The 17,853-nt window shown below is 45.9% G+C and overlaps 2 protein-coding genes and 1 long non-coding RNA gene across 28 annotated transcripts; 2 read left to right on the forward strand and 1 right to left on the reverse strand.

The window, feature by feature from the left end:
• Nucleotides 1-207: 207 nt before the first annotated feature.
• Nucleotides 208-7,099, reverse strand: psmb6 (proteasome 20S subunit beta 6). Its single transcript, XM_077230787.1, has 6 exons — nucleotides 6,955-7,099; nucleotides 5,386-5,453; nucleotides 5,176-5,307; nucleotides 2,866-2,995; nucleotides 1,029-1,173; nucleotides 208-400 (listed from the first exon to the last, which is right to left on the reverse strand). Exons 1-6 carry the CDS (start codon nucleotides 7,048-7,050, stop codon nucleotides 273-275), a joined length of 699 nt encoding a protein of 232 aa, XP_077086902.1. The 5' UTR covers nucleotides 7,051-7,099; the 3' UTR covers nucleotides 208-272.
• On the forward strand, nucleotides 3,028-4,421 carry LOC143738753 (uncharacterized). 25 transcript variants are annotated; one of them, XR_013203998.1, is made up of 6 exons: nucleotides 3,131-3,148; nucleotides 3,218-3,275; nucleotides 3,345-3,472; nucleotides 3,612-3,807; nucleotides 4,148-4,162; nucleotides 4,312-4,421. It is a non-coding gene; the product is annotated as an uncharacterized LOC143738753 (long non-coding RNA). The 25 variants fall into 25 exon arrangements; XR_013204016.1 differs by having other exon boundaries at nucleotides 3,134-3,148; nucleotides 3,218-3,246; XR_013204020.1 differs by lacking the exons at nucleotides 3,131-3,148; nucleotides 3,218-3,275 and adding an exon at nucleotides 3,028-3,040 and having other exon boundaries at nucleotides 4,312-4,420.
• Nucleotides 7,100-7,203: 104 nt separating the features above from the next.
• Nucleotides 7,204-11,096, forward strand: trappc1 (trafficking protein particle complex subunit 1). 2 transcript variants are annotated; one of them, XM_077230790.1, is made up of 5 exons: nucleotides 7,204-7,302; nucleotides 7,478-7,576; nucleotides 7,782-7,852; nucleotides 8,024-8,162; nucleotides 10,305-11,096. In XM_077230790.1, the coding sequence occupies exons 2-5, from the start codon at nucleotides 7,478-7,480 to the stop codon at nucleotides 10,431-10,433; spliced, it is 438 nt and encodes a 145-aa protein (XP_077086905.1). In that variant the 5' UTR covers nucleotides 7,204-7,302; the 3' UTR covers nucleotides 10,434-11,096. The 2 variants fall into 2 exon arrangements, with proteins under 2 accessions (XP_077086905.1, XP_077086904.1); XM_077230789.1 differs by having other exon boundaries at nucleotides 7,250-7,302; nucleotides 7,448-7,576.
• The last annotated feature ends 6,757 nt before the right edge of the window (nucleotides 11,097-17,853 follow it).

The raw sequence follows: 17,853 nt of genomic DNA on the forward strand, positions 1-17,853 counted from the left end.
TCTGCTCAAAATTCAGCTCTCAATAATAATGATCAGAATTAATAATGCAAACATCAAATATGAGACACTCAGTTCAGCTGTAAAGATAATATACTATTTGAAACCGATCCTGTCTGTCATTGGTCAATGAAACACAGTCCCGCCCCCAAACGCAAAGCATGTCCACTGAGACTGGGATCTTTAATTAAAACCGTAACACACAGACAGTTGTAAGAAGTCGTGTTTATTGGAACTTTACTGAGGAACAGAGTAATGTTTAATGAGTGTGAGGCTCAGACGGTGGAGAACTGCTGTAACTGGTTCCCGAGGATCACCTGTCTCTCCACTCCCAGCTCCGAGATCACCGCCAGCCTCACCACTCCTCCACTCGAGCCGTCTCTCTCCATGGCCAGAGTCAGCGCTGCACACACACACACACACACACACACACACACACACACGTCAAGACATGGTTTGACTGATAAAAACATTTTTTTAATGTTTTTGAAAGTCTCTTCTGCTCATCAAAGCTGCGGTTATTTGATCAAATACAGTAAAAACAGTGAAATATTACTCCAGTGTGCATCAGCTGTTTTCTGTGTGAATATTTATTCCTGTGATCAAAGCTGAATTTTCAGCATCATTACTCCAGTCTTCAGTGTCACATGATCCTTCAGAAATCACTATAATATGATGATTTGATGCTCTAGAAATAATAATGTTGAAAACAGTTCATAAGTTTGGTGTCAGTAAAATTAAAAAAAAGAAAAAAATACTTTAATTAATCAAGGACAACAAACTTTTGAGTGGTGGCATCTCACGCTTTCCACAAAAATATTAACTGTGTTCAACACTGATAATCATAAATGTTTCTTGAGCATCAAATCATCATATTATATTGATTTCTGAAGGATCATGTGACACTGAATTTTCAGCATCATAACTCCAGTCTTCAGCTTTGATCACAGGAATAAATTACTATATACTCGCGCGCGCGTGTGTGTGTGTGTGTGTGTGTGTGTGTGTGTGTGTGTGTGTGTGTCCCTGACCTCCTGCAGTGAATTTGAGACACTCCTCTTTGCTCATCCCAGTTTTGTAGTTTGAATCCACATAACCGTAGATGTAACTACTGCCGGATCCACCGACCGACACTGGCTGCCGGGTCATCATCCCTCCCACGGGCACCGTGTACACCTGCACACACACACACCCTCAGATGAGCGCACGCACACACACCCCCTCAGATGAGCGCACGCACACACACACACCCTCAGATGAGCGCGGGCACACACACACCCTCAGATGAGCGCGGGCACACACACACCCTCAGATGAGCGCACGCACACACACCCTCAGATGAGCGCACGCACACACACACCCTCAGATGAGCGCGGGCACACACACACCCTCAGATGAGCGCGGGCACACACACACCCTCAGATGAGCGCACGCACACACACACCCTCAGATGAGCGCACGCACACACACACCCTCAGATGAGCGCACACACACACCCTCAGATGAGCGCACACACACACACCCTCAGATGAGCGCACACACACACACCCTCAGATGAGCGCACACACACACACACACACACACCCTCAGATGAGCGCACACACACACACCCTCAGATGAGCGCACGCACACACACCCTCAGATGAGCGCACGCACACACACCCTCAGATGAGCGCACGCACACACACCCTCAGATGAGCGCACGCACACACACCCTCAGATGAGCGCACGCACACACACCCTCAGATGAGCGCACACACACACCCTCAGATGAGCGCGGGCACACACACACCCTCAGATGAGCGCGGGCACACACACACCCTCAGATGAGCGCGGGCACACACACACCCTCAGATGAGCGCGGGCACACACACACCCTCAGATGAGCGCGCGCACACACACACCCTCAGATGAGCGCACACACACACCCTCAGATGAGCGCACACACACACCCCCTCAGATGAGCGCACACACACACACCCTCAGATGAGCGCACACACACACACCCTCAGATGAGCGCACACACACACACCCTCAGATGAGCGCACACACACACACCCTCAGATGAGCGCACACACACACACCCTCAGATGAGCGCACACACACACCCTCAGATGAGCGCACACACACACACCCTCAGATGAGCGCACACACACACACCCTCAGATGAGCGCACACACACACCCTCAGATGAGCGCACACACACACACCCTCAGATGAGCGCACACACACACCCTCAGATGAGCGCACACACACACCCTCAGATGAGCGCACACACACACCCTCAGATGAGCGCACACACACACCCTCAGATGAGCGCACACACACACCCTCAGATGAGCGCACACACACACACCCTCAGATGAGCGCACACACACACACCCTCAGATGAGCACACACACACACACACACACACACACCCTCAGATGAGCACACACACACACACACACCCTCAGATGAGCGCACACACACAAACCCTCAGATGAGCGCACACACACACCCTCAGATGAGCGCACACACACACACCCTCAGATGAGCACACACACACACACACACACCCCCTCAGATGAGCACACACACACACACACACCCTCAGATGAGCGCACACACACACACCCTCAGATGAGCACACACACACACACACCCTCAGATGAGCACACACACACACACACCCTCAGATGAGCACACACACACACCCTCAGATGAGCACATGAGCACACACACACCCTCAGATGAGCACACACACACCCTCAGATGAGCACACACACACCCTCAGATGAGCACACACACACCCTCAGATGAGCACACCCCCCCTCAGATGAGCACACACACCCCCCCTCAGATGAGAGCGCGCGCACACACACACACCTGTCCGCCCCTGCGCTTGTCCCATCCGGCCACGATGATGCCGGCCATCAGCTCCTCTCTGTATCTGTAGCACATGTCCTTGAAGAGACTCGCTGCCGTCTGGACCAGAGGAGCCTCGTCCAGCTCGATGCTGGAAACCAGAGAGAGGTCAGAGGTCACAGAGAGAGGGTCAGGGGTCACAGAGAGAGGATCAGGGGTCACAGAGAGAGAAAGAGAGGGTCAGAGGTCAAAAAGAGAGAAAGAGAGGGTCAGAGGTCAAAGAGAGAGAAAGAGAGGGTCAGAGGTCACAGAGAGAGTCAGAGCCCACAGAGAGAGAAAGACAGGGTCAGAGGTCACAAAGAGGTTGTCAGAGGTCACAGAGAGAGAAAGAGAGGGTCAGAGGTCAAAGAGAGAGAAAGAGAGGGTCAGAGGTCACAGAGAGAGTCAGAGCCCACAGAGAGAGAAAGACAGGGTCAGAGGTCACAAAGAGGTTGTCAGAGGTCACAGAGAGAGAAAGAGAGGGTCAGAGGTCACAGAGAGAGAGAGGGTCAGAGGCCACAGAGAGAGAAAGAGAGGGTCAGAGGCCACAGAGAGAGAAAGAGAGGGTCAGAGGTCACAGAGAGAGAAGGTCAGGGGTCACAGAGAGAGAAGGTCAGGGGGTCACAGAGAGAGAAGGTCAGGGGGTCACAGAGAGAGGTCAGGGGGTCACAGAGAGAGGTCAGGGGGTCACAGAGAGAGGTCAGGGGGTCACAGAGAGAGAGGGTCAGGGGGTCACAGAGAGAGAAAGAGAGGGTCAGAGGTCACAGAGAGAAAGAGAGGGTCAGAGGTCACAGAGAGAGAAAGAGAGAGTCAGAGGTCACAGAGAGAGAAAGAGAGAGTCAGAGGTCACAGAGAGAGAAAGATAGGGTCAGGGGTCACGGAGAGAGAAAGATAGGGTAAGAGGTCACAGAGAGAGGGTCAGGGGTCACAGAGAGAAATATAGGGTCAGGGGTCACAGAGAGAGAAAGATAGGGTCAGAGGTCACAGAGAGAGGGTCAGGGGGTCACAGAGAGAGAGGGGGTCAGATGTCACAGAGAGAGAAGGTCAGGGGGTCACAGAGAGAGGTCAGAGGACACAGAGAGAGAAGGTCAGGGGGTCACAGAGAGAGGTCAGAGGTCACAGAGAGAGGTCAGAGGACACAGAGAGAGAGGGTCAGGGGTCACAGAGAGAGGTCAGAGGACACAGAGAGAGGTCAGAGGTCACAGAGAGAGAAGGTCAGGGGGTCACAGAGAGAGGTCAGGGGGTCACAGAGAGAGAGGGTCAGAGGTCACAGAGAGAGGTCAGGGGGTCACAGAGAGAGGTCAGGGGGTCACAGAGAGAGGTCAGGGGGTCACAGAGAGAGGTCAGGGGGTCACAGAGAGAGGTCAGGGGGTCACAGAGAGAGAGGGTCAGGGGTTACAGAGAGAGAGGGTCAGGGGTTACAGAGAGAGAAAGAGAGGGTCAGAGGTCACAGAGAGAGGGTCAGGGGTCACAGAGAGAGGGTCAGGGGTCACAGAGAGAGGGTCAGGGGGTCACAGAGAGAGAGGGTCAGGGGTCACAGTCAGAAAGTGCCAGACAGATTCATCAAACATAGGATCTTTGACGAATATGAAAACTTCACTGGTATCTAGGGTTGGATTTTTTTTTTTATTTGAACAATTCCGATTCTGCTTATCGATTCCAAATTTCAATTCCAATAAGGCAACAAAAAAAGCAGATATTCACATTTACTCTTATCTAAAACATGTAATTGTATCTGAATATCATGAACAGAAATCAGCAGATAAAGACACTTACACAGGGAACGTTTGCCTGAGGTTTAAAAACACCATAGAAGAACAACTAGCCGAACTAATATAAACTTCAAGCATTATTAAAGACAATAAACACTCAGTAATTAAAAAATAACTAATAACAAAATTAGCAATCGCAACAAATAGACAACTAAACAAAGATATGATTGAAATAAACAGTGTTTTAAGATTTTCAGGTTCAGAAACTAAAATAACTGCACTTTATAAAAAAATTATACAATTACAAATATAGACACAAAAGTTATTCAGTGAAGAACGAGTGAATGTTCTCAGTCTTCTGTTGTGTGGTTAGTGTTATTATAGAGACGGCAGGAATATTAGTGCTGTCACTTTAAGAGCTGCACTGATCCAGTATACTGATACACACACACAGAAAACAGTCTCGAGCTTGAATGGTTTAAAGTCATATTGAAATATTAATTTTATAACAAGTATCCGATTCCTGACCTCAAGTTTTCTATGGCCAGCTCAGGTGTGTAAACTGAATGCTGGTGTGTACCTGTGGAAGCCCAGCTGGTATGTGACGGCGTCAGCGATGGCCTGAGTGTCGGCCGCGGAGCCGGAGCGGCAGCAGAAGATCCGCTCGTGGATCGGCGTGAGTTTATCCGTCACGCGGTTGGCGATGTAAGCGCTGCACAGATCATACGTAACATCCGTCAAACACACAATCATCAAACCATGAGCTGGACTCACGAGCGGCGGCTCTTACCCAGTGGTGGTGCGGGAGTCAGCGCCCATCACAACTCCTCCGTCAAACTCCACCGCCATGATGGTGGTCTGAACACAACACACAACACAGCAGCGTCACACAAACCTGGCTTAAACTAGCCCAGACTAAACATGCACAACAAAGCAGCGTCACACAAACCAGGCTTAAACTAGCCCAGACTAAACATAAACAACAAAGCAGCGTCACACAAACCAGGCTTAAAATAGCCCAGACTAAACATGCACAACACAGCAGCGTCACACAAACCTGGCTTAAACTAGCCCAGACTAAACATGCACAACACAGCAGCGTCACACAAACCTGGCTTAAACTAGCCCAGACTAAACATGCACAAAACAGCAGCGTCACACAAACCTGGCTTAAACTAGCCCAGACTAAACATGCACTAAACAGCAGCGTCACACAAACCTGGCTTAAACTAGCCCAGACTAAACATGCACAACACAGCAGCGTCACACAAACCTGGCTTAAACTAGCCCAGACTAAACATGCACAACACAGCAGCGTCACACAAACCTGGCTTAAACTAGCCCAGACTAAACATGCACAAAACAGCAGCGTCACACAAACCTGGCTTAAACTAGCCCAGACTAAACATGCACTAAACAGCAGCGTCACACAAACCTGGCTTAAACTAGCCCAGACTAAACATGCACAACACAGCAGCGTCACACAAACCTGGCTTAAACTAGCCCAGACTAAACATGCACAACACAGCAGCGTCACACAAACCTGGCTTAAACTAGCCCAGACTAAACATGCACTAAACAGCAGCGTCACACAAACCTGGCTTAAACTAGCCCAGACTAAACATGCACAACACAGCAGCGTCACACAAACCAGGCTTAAACTAGCCCAGACTAAACATGAACAACACAGCAGCGTCACACAAACCTGGCTTAAACTAGCCCAGACTAAACATGCACAACACAGCAGCGTCACACAAACCTGGCTTAAACTAGCCCAGACTAAACATGCACAACACAGCAGCGTCACACAAACCTGGCTTAAACTAGCCCAGACTAAACATGCACAACACAGCAGCGTCACACAAACCTGGCTTAAACTAGCCCAGACTAAACATGCACAACACAGCAGCGTAATATAAAATTAAGATATTACTGAAAATAATTCTGCATAATGAATGACTAAATGATGAATATTCCACTCAATGTTTAGTTTTGATTAATCTATCAATTGGGTATAACAATAAATGTTATATTTAATATCGAAGCGTTTACGCATTAATTATGAAAAAAATATTATACAGATTAATGAAACTTTATTCCAAATCAAGTCACATTTATTTATACATCAAAGCAGCTTCACTGTAATAAACAGGAAAATCACACATGATCAATGACGCGAACTTCGTCAAATATGAGTAAATTTCATATTCCAGGTAATAAACTTTATTGTATAATGAGACTCGTTCAGTTCTGCTGCATCATTCACCGAGTTTCATCCGTCTATGTCCTAAGAAACGCGTTTCTCGACACCATAACTCAACTAATTAAGATTATTATTTTTAAATTGAGTGCTTCTCACCCCTGTGCTGACTTCCCTCTGCGTCCAGTCAGGAACGGCATCATTATAATTATTAAAAGATGAAACATTAGCTGGAAACTGCAGCGTTGCGGCCATTTTCTCTCAACAATTGTTACTTGAAGGACCCATTGGCAGGAGTCCGCACACGTGCCTGTCTTAAACGATCGCGCCTGTCTGATAAATCAGAAAACACAGCTGCGGGAATGCATTACATGTCGTAAACAATCATATATATTTTTAATTAATGTTTGTTTGAAGCATATTAAAACCAAAATTGTTTAAAGGGTAGTTTTTGATTCTTGTTCAGGCAGGTGTCGGGTCAGTCTGAGGGCTGACGCCGCGCGGAAGGTAAACAATATAATCCATCAGCATTTGCTGTAACGAATATGAGTTAAACACAATACAGATAATCTAACAGCATTTATCTTGTGTTTAACTGTATTCTGCGTTATACTGACTATGTGTGACTGATATTATTGGCTCATCTCCGCAGTAATCGTGTGATCCTCCTCATTTCTCTCAGATGACCGTTCATAACTTCTACATATTTGACCGCAATGGCAGCTGTCTTCATTACAGCGAGTGGAACCGCAAGAAACAGGCCGGAATCTCCAAAGAAGAGGTTCAAGCACACTCTTTTTCTTGTATTTCCTCCATATTGTTTATCCTCTTTATTTATTTAATTTCTTATGTTCTTTCCTGTGTTCATTTTATTCCCTGTAGAGAGTTGCATGTATGATAATATTCTTCCCGTTGTAAATATCTATTGTCATGTTTCAGATTCGCTCATGAGAATGACGTCATTATTGTGTTCCCTCTGTTGTCAGGAGTTTAAGCTGATGTACGGGATGCTGTTCTCCATCAGATCCTTCATCAGCAAGATGAGTCCACTGGACATGTATCCTGTGTGTTTGTGTGTGTGTGTGTGTGTGTGAGAGAGAGAGAGAGAGAGTGTGCATATATGTGTGTGTGTGTGTGTGTGTGTGTGTGTGTGTGTGTGTGTGTGTGTGTGTGTGTGTGTGTGTGTGTGTGTGAGAGTGAGTGTGTTTTCCTTAACTAAACTCTTCAGGAAAGATGGGTTTCTGGCGTTCCAGACCAGCCGGTATAAGCTGCATTATTATGAAACTCCAACAGGCATCAAACTGGTGATGAACACAGACCTGGGCGTGCCTAACTGCAGAGACACACTGCAGCAGATCTACAGCACGGTAACACACTCGCTCTACTCTACAGCACGGTAACACACTCGCTCTACTCTACATCACAGTAACACACTCGCTCTACTCTACAGCACGGTAACACACTCGCTCTACTCTACAGCACGGTAACACACTCGCTGTACTCTACAGCACGGTAACACACTCGCTCTACTCTACAGCAAGGTAACACGCTCTACTCTACAGCACGGTAACACACTCGCTCTACTCTACAGCAAGGTAACACGCTCTACTCTACAGCACGGTAACACACTCGCTCTACTCTACAGCACAGTATCACACTCGCTGTACTCTACAGCAAGGTAACACACTCGCTCTACTCTACAGCACGGTAACACACTCGCTCTACTCTACAGCACGGTAACACACTCGCTCTACTCTACAGCACAGTAACACACTCGCTCTACTCTACAGCACAGTAACACACTCGCTCTACTCTACAGCACAGTAACACACTCGCTCTACTCTACAGCACAGTAACACACTCGCTCTACTCTACAGCACGGTAACACACTCGCTCTACTCTACAGCACAGTAACACACTCGCTCTACTCTACAGCACAGTAACACACTCGCTCTACTCTACAGCACAGTAACACACTCGCTCTACTCTACAGCACAGTAACACACTCGCTCTACTCTACAGCACGGTAACACACTCGCTCTACTCTACAGCACAGTAACACACTCGCTCTACTCTACAGCACAGTAACACACTCGCTCTACTCTACAGCACGGTAACACACTCGCTCTACTCTACAGCACAGTAACACACTCGCTCTACTCTACAGCACAGTAACACACTCGCTCTACTCTACAGCACGGTAACACACTCGCTCTACTCTACAGCACGGTAACACACTCGCTCTACTCTACAGCACAGTAACACACTCGCTCTACTCTACAGCACGGTAACACACTCGCTCTACTCTACAGCACGGTAACACACTCGCTCTACTCTACAGCACGGTAACACACTCGCTCTACTCTACAGCACGGTAACACACTCGCTCTACTCTACAGCACCGTAACACACTCGCTCTACTCTACAGCACGGTAACACACTCGCTCTACTCTACAGCACAGTAACACACTCGCTCTACTCTACAGCACAGTAACACACTCGCTCTACTCTACAGCACAGTAACACACTCGCTCTACTCTACAGCACGGTAACACACTCGCTCTACTCTACAGCACAGAAACACACTCGCTCTACTCTACAGCACGGTTACACACTCGCTCTACTCTACAGCACCGTAACACACTCGCTCTACTCTACAGCACGGTAACACACTCGCTCTACTCTACAGCACAGTAACACACTCGCTCTACTCTACAGCACAGTAACACACTCGCTCTACTCTACAGCACAGTAACACACTCGCTCTACTCTACAGCACGGTAACACACTCGCTCTACTCTACAGCACAGAAACACACTCGCTCTACTCTACAGCACGGTTACACACTCGCTGGTAACACACTCGCTCTACTCTACAGCACGGTAACACACTCGCTCTACTCTACAGCACAGTAACACACTCGCTCTACTCTACAGCACGGTAACACACTCGCTCTACTCTACAGCACGGTAACACACTCGCTCTACTCTACAGCACGGTAACACACTCGCTCTACTCTACAGCACAGTAACACACTCGCTCTACTCTACAGCACGGTAACACACTCGCTCTACTCTACAGCACAGTAACACACTCGCTCTACTCTACAGCACGGTAACACACTCGCTCTACTCTACAGCACGGTAACACACTCGCTCTACTCTACAGCACAGTAACACTCTCGCTGTACTCTACAGCACGGTAACACACTCGCTCTACTCTACAGCACAGTAACACACTCGCTCTACTCTACAGCACAGTAACACACTCGCTCTACTCTTCAGCAAGGTAACACACTCGCTCTACTCTACAGCACGGTAACACACTCGCTCTACTCTACAGCACGGTAACACACTCGCTCTACTCTTCAGCAAGGTAACACACTCGCTCTACTCTATAGCACGGTAACACACTCGCTCTACAGCACGGTAACACACTCGCTATACTCGCAGTACTCTACTAATGCTCTATTATTTTACTGTGGTAAATGTGGTTGTGTCTGACTGCAGCTTTACGTGGAGTACATCGTGAAGAACCCGCTGTGTGTGCTGGGCGAGTCTCTTCAGAGCGACCTGTTCAACACCAAGCTGGACTCTTTCATCCGAGCACTACCGTTCTTCAGCGTCCGTGCGGCTTGAGCGGGAACACAAGAACATACCATCATCTTCTGTTTATATTTAACGTCTGCTTCCCCAATTAGAGCTCTGATTGCAGTTCCTTTTGTTAAATATCAGGTGTAAAAAGATTCTTTCTCACAAAACTGACCAAATAAATGATTAATTTTTGCCACCTTTCCAAGAATTGTGTAAGTTTGTGATGAAAACAGATGTATTTGTGTCAGTCTGAAACTGGCACAGATGAATATGAAGAAAAATAAAGAATAATCAGTATGATTTTGTTCCCTCTTTAATTCTGGGTTTTTAACTCCTAAAATAATAATGTACAGATACTGTGTACTTGTTGAAATGATAGAGTCAGATAAATAAAATACTGTTTTTACAGGGTATCCGCGGGGTCTTGAAAAGTATTAAAAGGTGATAAATCAATTTTAGGAAAATTAAGACCCTTAAAAAGTATTAAAAAGTCTTATCATGGCTTTATAAAGTCTTACATCTTGAAAGTACTTTTTCTGAATTAGCTGTCCAACAGTTTGAGTCCCAAAAACATCGTAAAAGTGTGTGAATTTAGTAATTTTTATTAAAAAACGAAGAACTGAGGCACATGTCAGCATGATTGTTGTTGAGGGTGGAGCAAAGTTTTGTTTTGTTTTGTTTTTTAATAAACTTTGCTTTGATTTACTATCCCAGCCTATTTGAATTTTTTTTTTTATCAGAGTGGTCTATAGTCTTTATCACAAACTAAAACTGTTAAGTTAAAAGTATCACTGATGTAAATGGTTACAGCTTGAAGTGGCGGTGAGGTATTAAAAAATATTGAGAAGGTCTTGAAAAAGTCTTGAAAAGGTATTAAAATTAACTTCAAGAATCCTGCATATACCCTGTTTTAGATTGTGTGTGTGTGTGATTAGTCATTTATGTAGTTTTCATTTCATTATTCATATTTTTATTTTATTTATACAATTTATCATTTAATGATTTACAGTATTTATCATTTTATGTTTTTATATGACTTCTCATCTCTTGCCATGCTTGCCATTGTGGTTTAATCCTATGATTGTGTGGTCCAGGGATATTTGTCTTCATGAGTAATGAGTTTATGAGTTAGAGATTAGAGAATATCTCCATTTAAAAGGTTTTAACTTCACGGGATTATGTTGTGAAGCAGTCATTTTCCATTGTTCTTGCTTTGTTATAATAACACTTGTTGGAATTGTTCTGTTCAGATGAAGTCTAAGCATTGAAACACACGCAACTAAGGTGATTCAGTAAACTCTGCTCTCTTTTTTATCATCGTTGCGTTGTCTCCTGGCTTTCTCAGTCAAACTCAGGATGAAAGAAAACAGGATCCAGCGTCCGGGGTCGGATCAGATATTCCTGAGATTCCAGCACAATCTATCAATCAATCAATTTTCCTGCATTGACAGCATTAAATGAGAACTGATCTGAGGTGGACAATGACATCACTGTTTTCTCCAGACCGGCTATAAAGATAAATTAATAACCTTTTTACAAGAGAAATGAATCAACACTGAACTTACTTAAGCTGGACTATGACACTATTTTCTTCTAGATTTTCTTGTTTCAGCCGAAACAAACTTTATTGCATTAACTTCCTGTTATCACTGTAAAAATGCTTTGAAACAATCTGTCTTGTAAACAGTGCTACAGGCGGTTGAGCAGCGATGCGGAAATGAAATTCCCCGAGTCTTCATAAATGGCGAGCTGCAGACAGATTTCGGGATTCAAACCACGTCGATAAGCAGTCATTAAAGCAACTTCATTCCATCCACTGTTAGCGGCGATAGTGCGGAACTGCAGGGCATAGTCTGCCACCGTAGAACGGCCCTGACGTAAACGTAGCATCTGATCGTGGATGGACACCGCAATTCGAGGTTTGTGCGAAGACAACTTGAAAGTGTTCCAGAAAGCAACTCAACGATTGTAGAGCAGGTGCATTAGAATCCCATAGCGCTTGTGCCCAACTCAAAGCGTGACCTGTGAGTAGTGAGATAACAAAGGATATCTTGGCTCTTTCAGAGATGAATTGGTGGGCGTGGATCTCCATGTAAAGTCGACACTGCAAAAGGAATCCACTGCATGCCTCGTCTCCCGAATATGAAGCGGGTCGGGCCATGGGGCTACTGGATGCTTCATCGGCGATGCAGGTCGGAGACTCTGTAGAGTGCGACTAAGTTCAGCGAGGGTTTCTTGAAGTGTAGTAGGTGGACTGGATGATGCAGCGTCTGCTGCGGAAAGAGGCGAATGTACTGTGGCAGTCGATGCGGTGGCGCCCTGAGTGGTCTCAGCACCGGAATGTAGGACATTGTGAGCCGATGAAGCTTGGATAGTGTGGTCCGGTCTTCTGTCACGCTTGTACTGATGGACCAAGACACAAAGATAGAGTGACAATGTTTATTTACACAAGCATAAGCAACTTCAGAATACTTGAAGGCTCGTGATGTCCCGGGGAATTCCCAAGTCCCAGAGGATTCCGTGAACAGGAGTGATACAGAAAGAGCTCTGTTTGATCAGCTGGATCTTACTGAAGGACACTTGAACAGTCGTAGATCAGTGCAGGTGAAACACAGGAAGGTGATCGTGAGTATCAGGAAACCCAATTCACGGCCGCTGCAGAGGAGATATAAATAGGACGTTAGCATGGAGTGAAAACCACTTGAAGTCAGGCAATAACTGGAACCAGGCAACGAACACAAGGAACCAGTGAGTCACAGGTAACGGATAGTCAAGACCGGACGCTGAGTGAGAGGAGACTGAAGCTTATGAATGGTGTGCAACAAGGTGAGTAATGATGATGAGCAGGTGGAAGCGATTAGAATTCCGGGGATGATGAGCGAGACCAGGTGCGCTGAGTTGCGATCGATGGAGTGGTGTCATTGATGATTGAATCCGTGACACATAAATATAATATATAAATTAAATTTACAACATCAACAAAACTAAAAATTAATTTTCCGTAATTACCTTCTTGATTCTCACTGTTTTGTTTGGTATGTAAATAATATTTAGTAATATTATCATAATTTCCCTATTTTCATTTGATGTGTTATTCATTCTAATAATTGTATCAACATATTTTATTAGAATGCCAAGGAAAGAAAGAATAGAAACAAAAAAAATCAAGAAGTAATCATTTTTTTATTTAGTGCCCTTTCTGGTCCCTCCGCCCCTGAGGAGGTCTGTGCCGCCACTGCTATGGAATATGCAAAAACTTTATTCTGTTCTCACAACATGTGCAAACAAAACTGCAATGTTTTAAACTTTTGAAGATGTCTTTATCGCATACCCTGCTTGAACCTTACTAACTGAACAAATGTTACAGCAGGAAGTGGAGAGAAGAAAAAAGAATACTGTTTTACACAAAACTCTTACTGACTTCAAGCACGTGACTTCAGTACCATCTTGGCTGAAGGTGGCGTTGGCAGAACCAGACTAGTGTTGGGCTGAGTGATTGCTGCAGACATCCTGAGACACCAGTAACGTTCTTGGAGGAGAGTCAAGGTCTGATGGCTACCTGGGTGTCCGGATCCCGGAGAAGTATGCACGGACTCCATGAGGGGTATCCGGAGTCGAGATGGAACGAAGATCTTCCCCTCGGGACCCCCGGTGGAGCAGGTTCCGACAAGGTGGCCTCAGCGATGGGGTCGTTGAGATTCCAGAGAATGGGACTCATTATCAGGGTTGAAGGGAGGACTGTTTCGGCGCTTTTCTGAGAGGTTTCCGGTTGGAACATACGAGACAGTGCGTCGGCTTTGAGGTTTTTGGTTCCAGGGCGATAGGTTACCGAGAAGTTGAAACGAGTGAAGAACAATGACCACCGGGCCTGGCGTGGATTCAACCTTTTGGCGTCTCGAAGGTATTCTAGGTTACGATGGTCTGTGATTACTTGGAATGGATGGTTTGCTCCTTCTAGCCAATGTCTCCACTCTTCCAACGCCAGTTTGATGGCCGATAACTCCCGATTGCCTACATCATAGTTTTGTTCCGCCGGTGTTAACTTGCGTGAGAAGAAAGTGCATGGTCGGAGTTGAAGAGGAGTCCCCTGCCGTTGAGACAGTACCGCTCCAACACCGTTGGAAGAGGCGTCGACTTCCTTGACGAATGGCTTATCTGGGTTCGGATGGCAGAGCATGGGGGCTGAACAGAAGGCTTTCTTTAGGTTCTCAAAGGCTGCAGTGGCTTCTGGAGACCAGGTGAGACGTTTGACCTCCTTCCTTACCATGGATATGACAGGAGCACAGGTCTTGCTGTAGTCCTTGATAAAACAACGATAAAAGTTCGCAAAGCCAAGGAATCTCTGTAGTTCTTTCAGAGTCTGAGGTTTGGGCCAGTTGAGGACAGCTTTCACCTCGTTTTGATCCATGGAGATACTCTGTGGTCGAATGACATAACCCAGGAAGTGAATGGTGGTTTGGTGGAATTCGCACTTCTCGAGTTTTAAATATAACTGGTGCTCACGAAGACGGGTCAATACTTGATGTACATGGTTTACGTGCTCCTCAAGACTGGTGGAGTAGATGAGGATGTCGTCTATGTAGATTATGACGAAACGGTTGAGGAATATCTCATTCATAAACCCCTGGAAAACTGACGGTGAGTTGGACAGACCGAAGGGCATGACCCGGTATTCATAGGGGCCTGCAGGGGTAATGAAAGCCGTCTTTCACTCATCTCCCTTGCGTACGCGTACCAGGTTATAGGCGCTCCGTAAGTCTCGCTTCGTGAAGATTACCGCAGATCGTAGTTGTTCGAGAGCAGCAGGTACCAACGGTAGAGGATATCGGTATTTGATTGTAGATGCATTCAGGACCCGGTAGTCAATACACGGACGAAGCCCACTATCCTTCTTTCCGACGAAGAAGAAGCTAGATGCGGCTGGGGACGTAGAGGATTGAATATATCCCTGTCGTAACGCCTCCTCCACATATTCCTCCATGGCCTTATGCTCAGGAATGGACAGGGGATAAACCTTCCCTTTAGGTAGAGTGGCCCCAGGCAGCAACTCAATGGCGCAATCCCAAGGTCGGTGAGGTGGAAGGGTGGTAGATCTTTGTTTACTGAACACGTCCTGAAATGCCTGGTATTCAGAGGGAATATTCGGTACAGAATCAGTGACTGGACTCTCAACAGAGGTGGATCCCAGGAAGACTGGAGTGGGGGGCTTAGATTGATTCTTGTTAATGGCTAGAAGGCAGTTTACTTTACAATGTTTGCTCCATTGACATACCTCACCGGTGGCCCAACAGATGACTGGTGAATGCTGATCAAGCCACGGACGTCCCAGAACGAGGTCTGCTGAGCCTGGTGGAAGGGTTGAACCAGACTAGGGTTGGGCTGAGTGATTGCTGCAGACATCATTGTGGTTAAAAACACTGAATAGTTGTGATATATGACAAGCGCTGAGCGCGTCCGTTTTTGGCTCAGCGCCACCAGCCATAGCGCGAGGGCACAGTTTGAATTTGGCAGTTATGTCACGCGTGAATTGAGTTTGCGGAGAAATGTTCGTCTCGCAGATAAAAAAATATTTAGAGCGAACGAAAATCAATTTTGCATTTAAAATAAGTATTTGGATGTGCGCAGACGTTCTCTTTCGCATGTGCAAAGTTTCACTTTCTTGCTCCTTTCATACCAGCCATAAGCACTCTCTAAGCGCAGACGGTCGCTTCAACACAACCCAGCTTTACAATATGCTATAATTCCAGCCAATCAGAGATGAGGCTACTAAATTCTGGCTTGCTTGACAACCAATCACAAGACTCCCTGCATCACCGACTGTGGAAGAGGAAAAATACATGGTGGAAGATGTTTGTTTATGTTTAATTTGTTTAATGGCTTGAACACTTCAATTTAAGTTCAAATGTCTACCACTCGACGACCACAGTTTATTTTTTAGCTTATTTTTAATCAAAATCAAATCGTACTATTACTGTACATAATGGCATGTCCCAGTGTTTGCTGCACCTCAAGTGGTAGTTCTAACTTCTTTCTGAACTGCAAGTTATGTAATTAACATTAGTGAAATATGAATGTGACCGAGCTGGGGTCTCAAATGTTACACATTTTCAGAAATGAAGATGGACAGACTTTTCCCCTTTTAATGAAATAAGTGTGTAAAAACGGTACATCATTCGCCTGTAGCGTTTAGGCTGATCAAGCTCCTCCAGTGTTGTCTTTCTTATTGCCATCGTACATGATTCAACAAAGAGTTGTAAATCTGGGAAGTATTTCTCAAGTTTTGGTTTTCGCTGGTTAAAGGTATTGTCCAAAAAATTATTAATTTGACTGACAGTATAATAAGGATGCTTTAATTTAAAATTGTGAACATTCTCTGCAGGCCCTCCCTGAGAATTTACAAAAGTAGGATTTTCTGCTATATCAGAAGTGTCGCTATCAGAATCCATCTCACTTCCTTCTATCAACACACCAGCATCGCCCTGAGACAGGCTACATTTACATTACATTTACATTTAGTCATTTAACAGACGCTTTTATCCAAAGCGACTTACATTTGAGGATTAAACCAAGCGAGTCATCGTGGAGAGGCAAAAACAACGCAAGAAGTGCTCAAAATACAAAGTTCAAACATTGCTCAGAGTAGCATAAACCAGACAAGCGAAGATTTCAAGAGAAAGGTTTTTTTTTTTTTTCTATGTTAAGTGCTCACGGAAGAGATGAGTTTTCAGTTGTCTTTTGAAAGCTGTCAGGGATTCTGCATTACGGACGAGGGTGGGTAGGTCATTCCACCAGCATGGAACCGTGAATGAGAATGTTCTGGACAGTGATTTTGTGCCTCGCTGTGAAGGCACCACGATCCGTCGCTCCTTGGCCGATCGTAGGCTTCTGGTAGGGATGTAGACCCGTAGGAGCGAGTGAAAGTAGGAGGGAGCTGAGCCGGTGGACAATCTGTAAGCAAGTGTCAGCACCTTGAACTTGATTCGAGCAGCGAGTGGTAGCCAATGCAGGGAGATGAACAGCGGAGTGACGTGGGCCCTTTTGGGCTCGTTGAATACAAGACGAGCAGCAGCATTCTGGATCAATTGTAAGGGTTTAGTTGCACATGATGGAAGACCAGCTAGAAGAGCATTGCAGTAATCAAGCCTAGAAATAACCAGGGCCTGGACAAGAAGTTGTGTTGCATGCTCAGTTAGGAAAGGCCTGATCTTCCTGATGTTGTGCATTGCAAACCTGCATGATCGAGCTGTCTTTGAAATGTGGTCTGTGAAGGTTAGCTGGTCATCAAAGATTACTCCAAGATTTCTGACTGACCTTGATGGGGTGATTGAGGATGAGTCTAACTGGATAGTGAAGTCGTGCTGTAGAGACGGATTGGCAGGGAGAACGAGAAGCTCAGTCTTTGCCAGATTGAGCTACAGGTGATGTTCCTTCATCCATGCCGAGATGTCCGCCAGACAGCTAGAGA

This window comes from Siphateles boraxobius, unplaced genomic scaffold (assembly GCF_051911475.1).
Source record: "Siphateles boraxobius isolate OS27281-9 unplaced genomic scaffold, OSU_SipBor_1 150, whole genome shotgun sequence".
Taxonomy (NCBI): domain Eukaryota; kingdom Metazoa; phylum Chordata; class Actinopteri; order Cypriniformes; family Leuciscidae; genus Siphateles; species Siphateles boraxobius.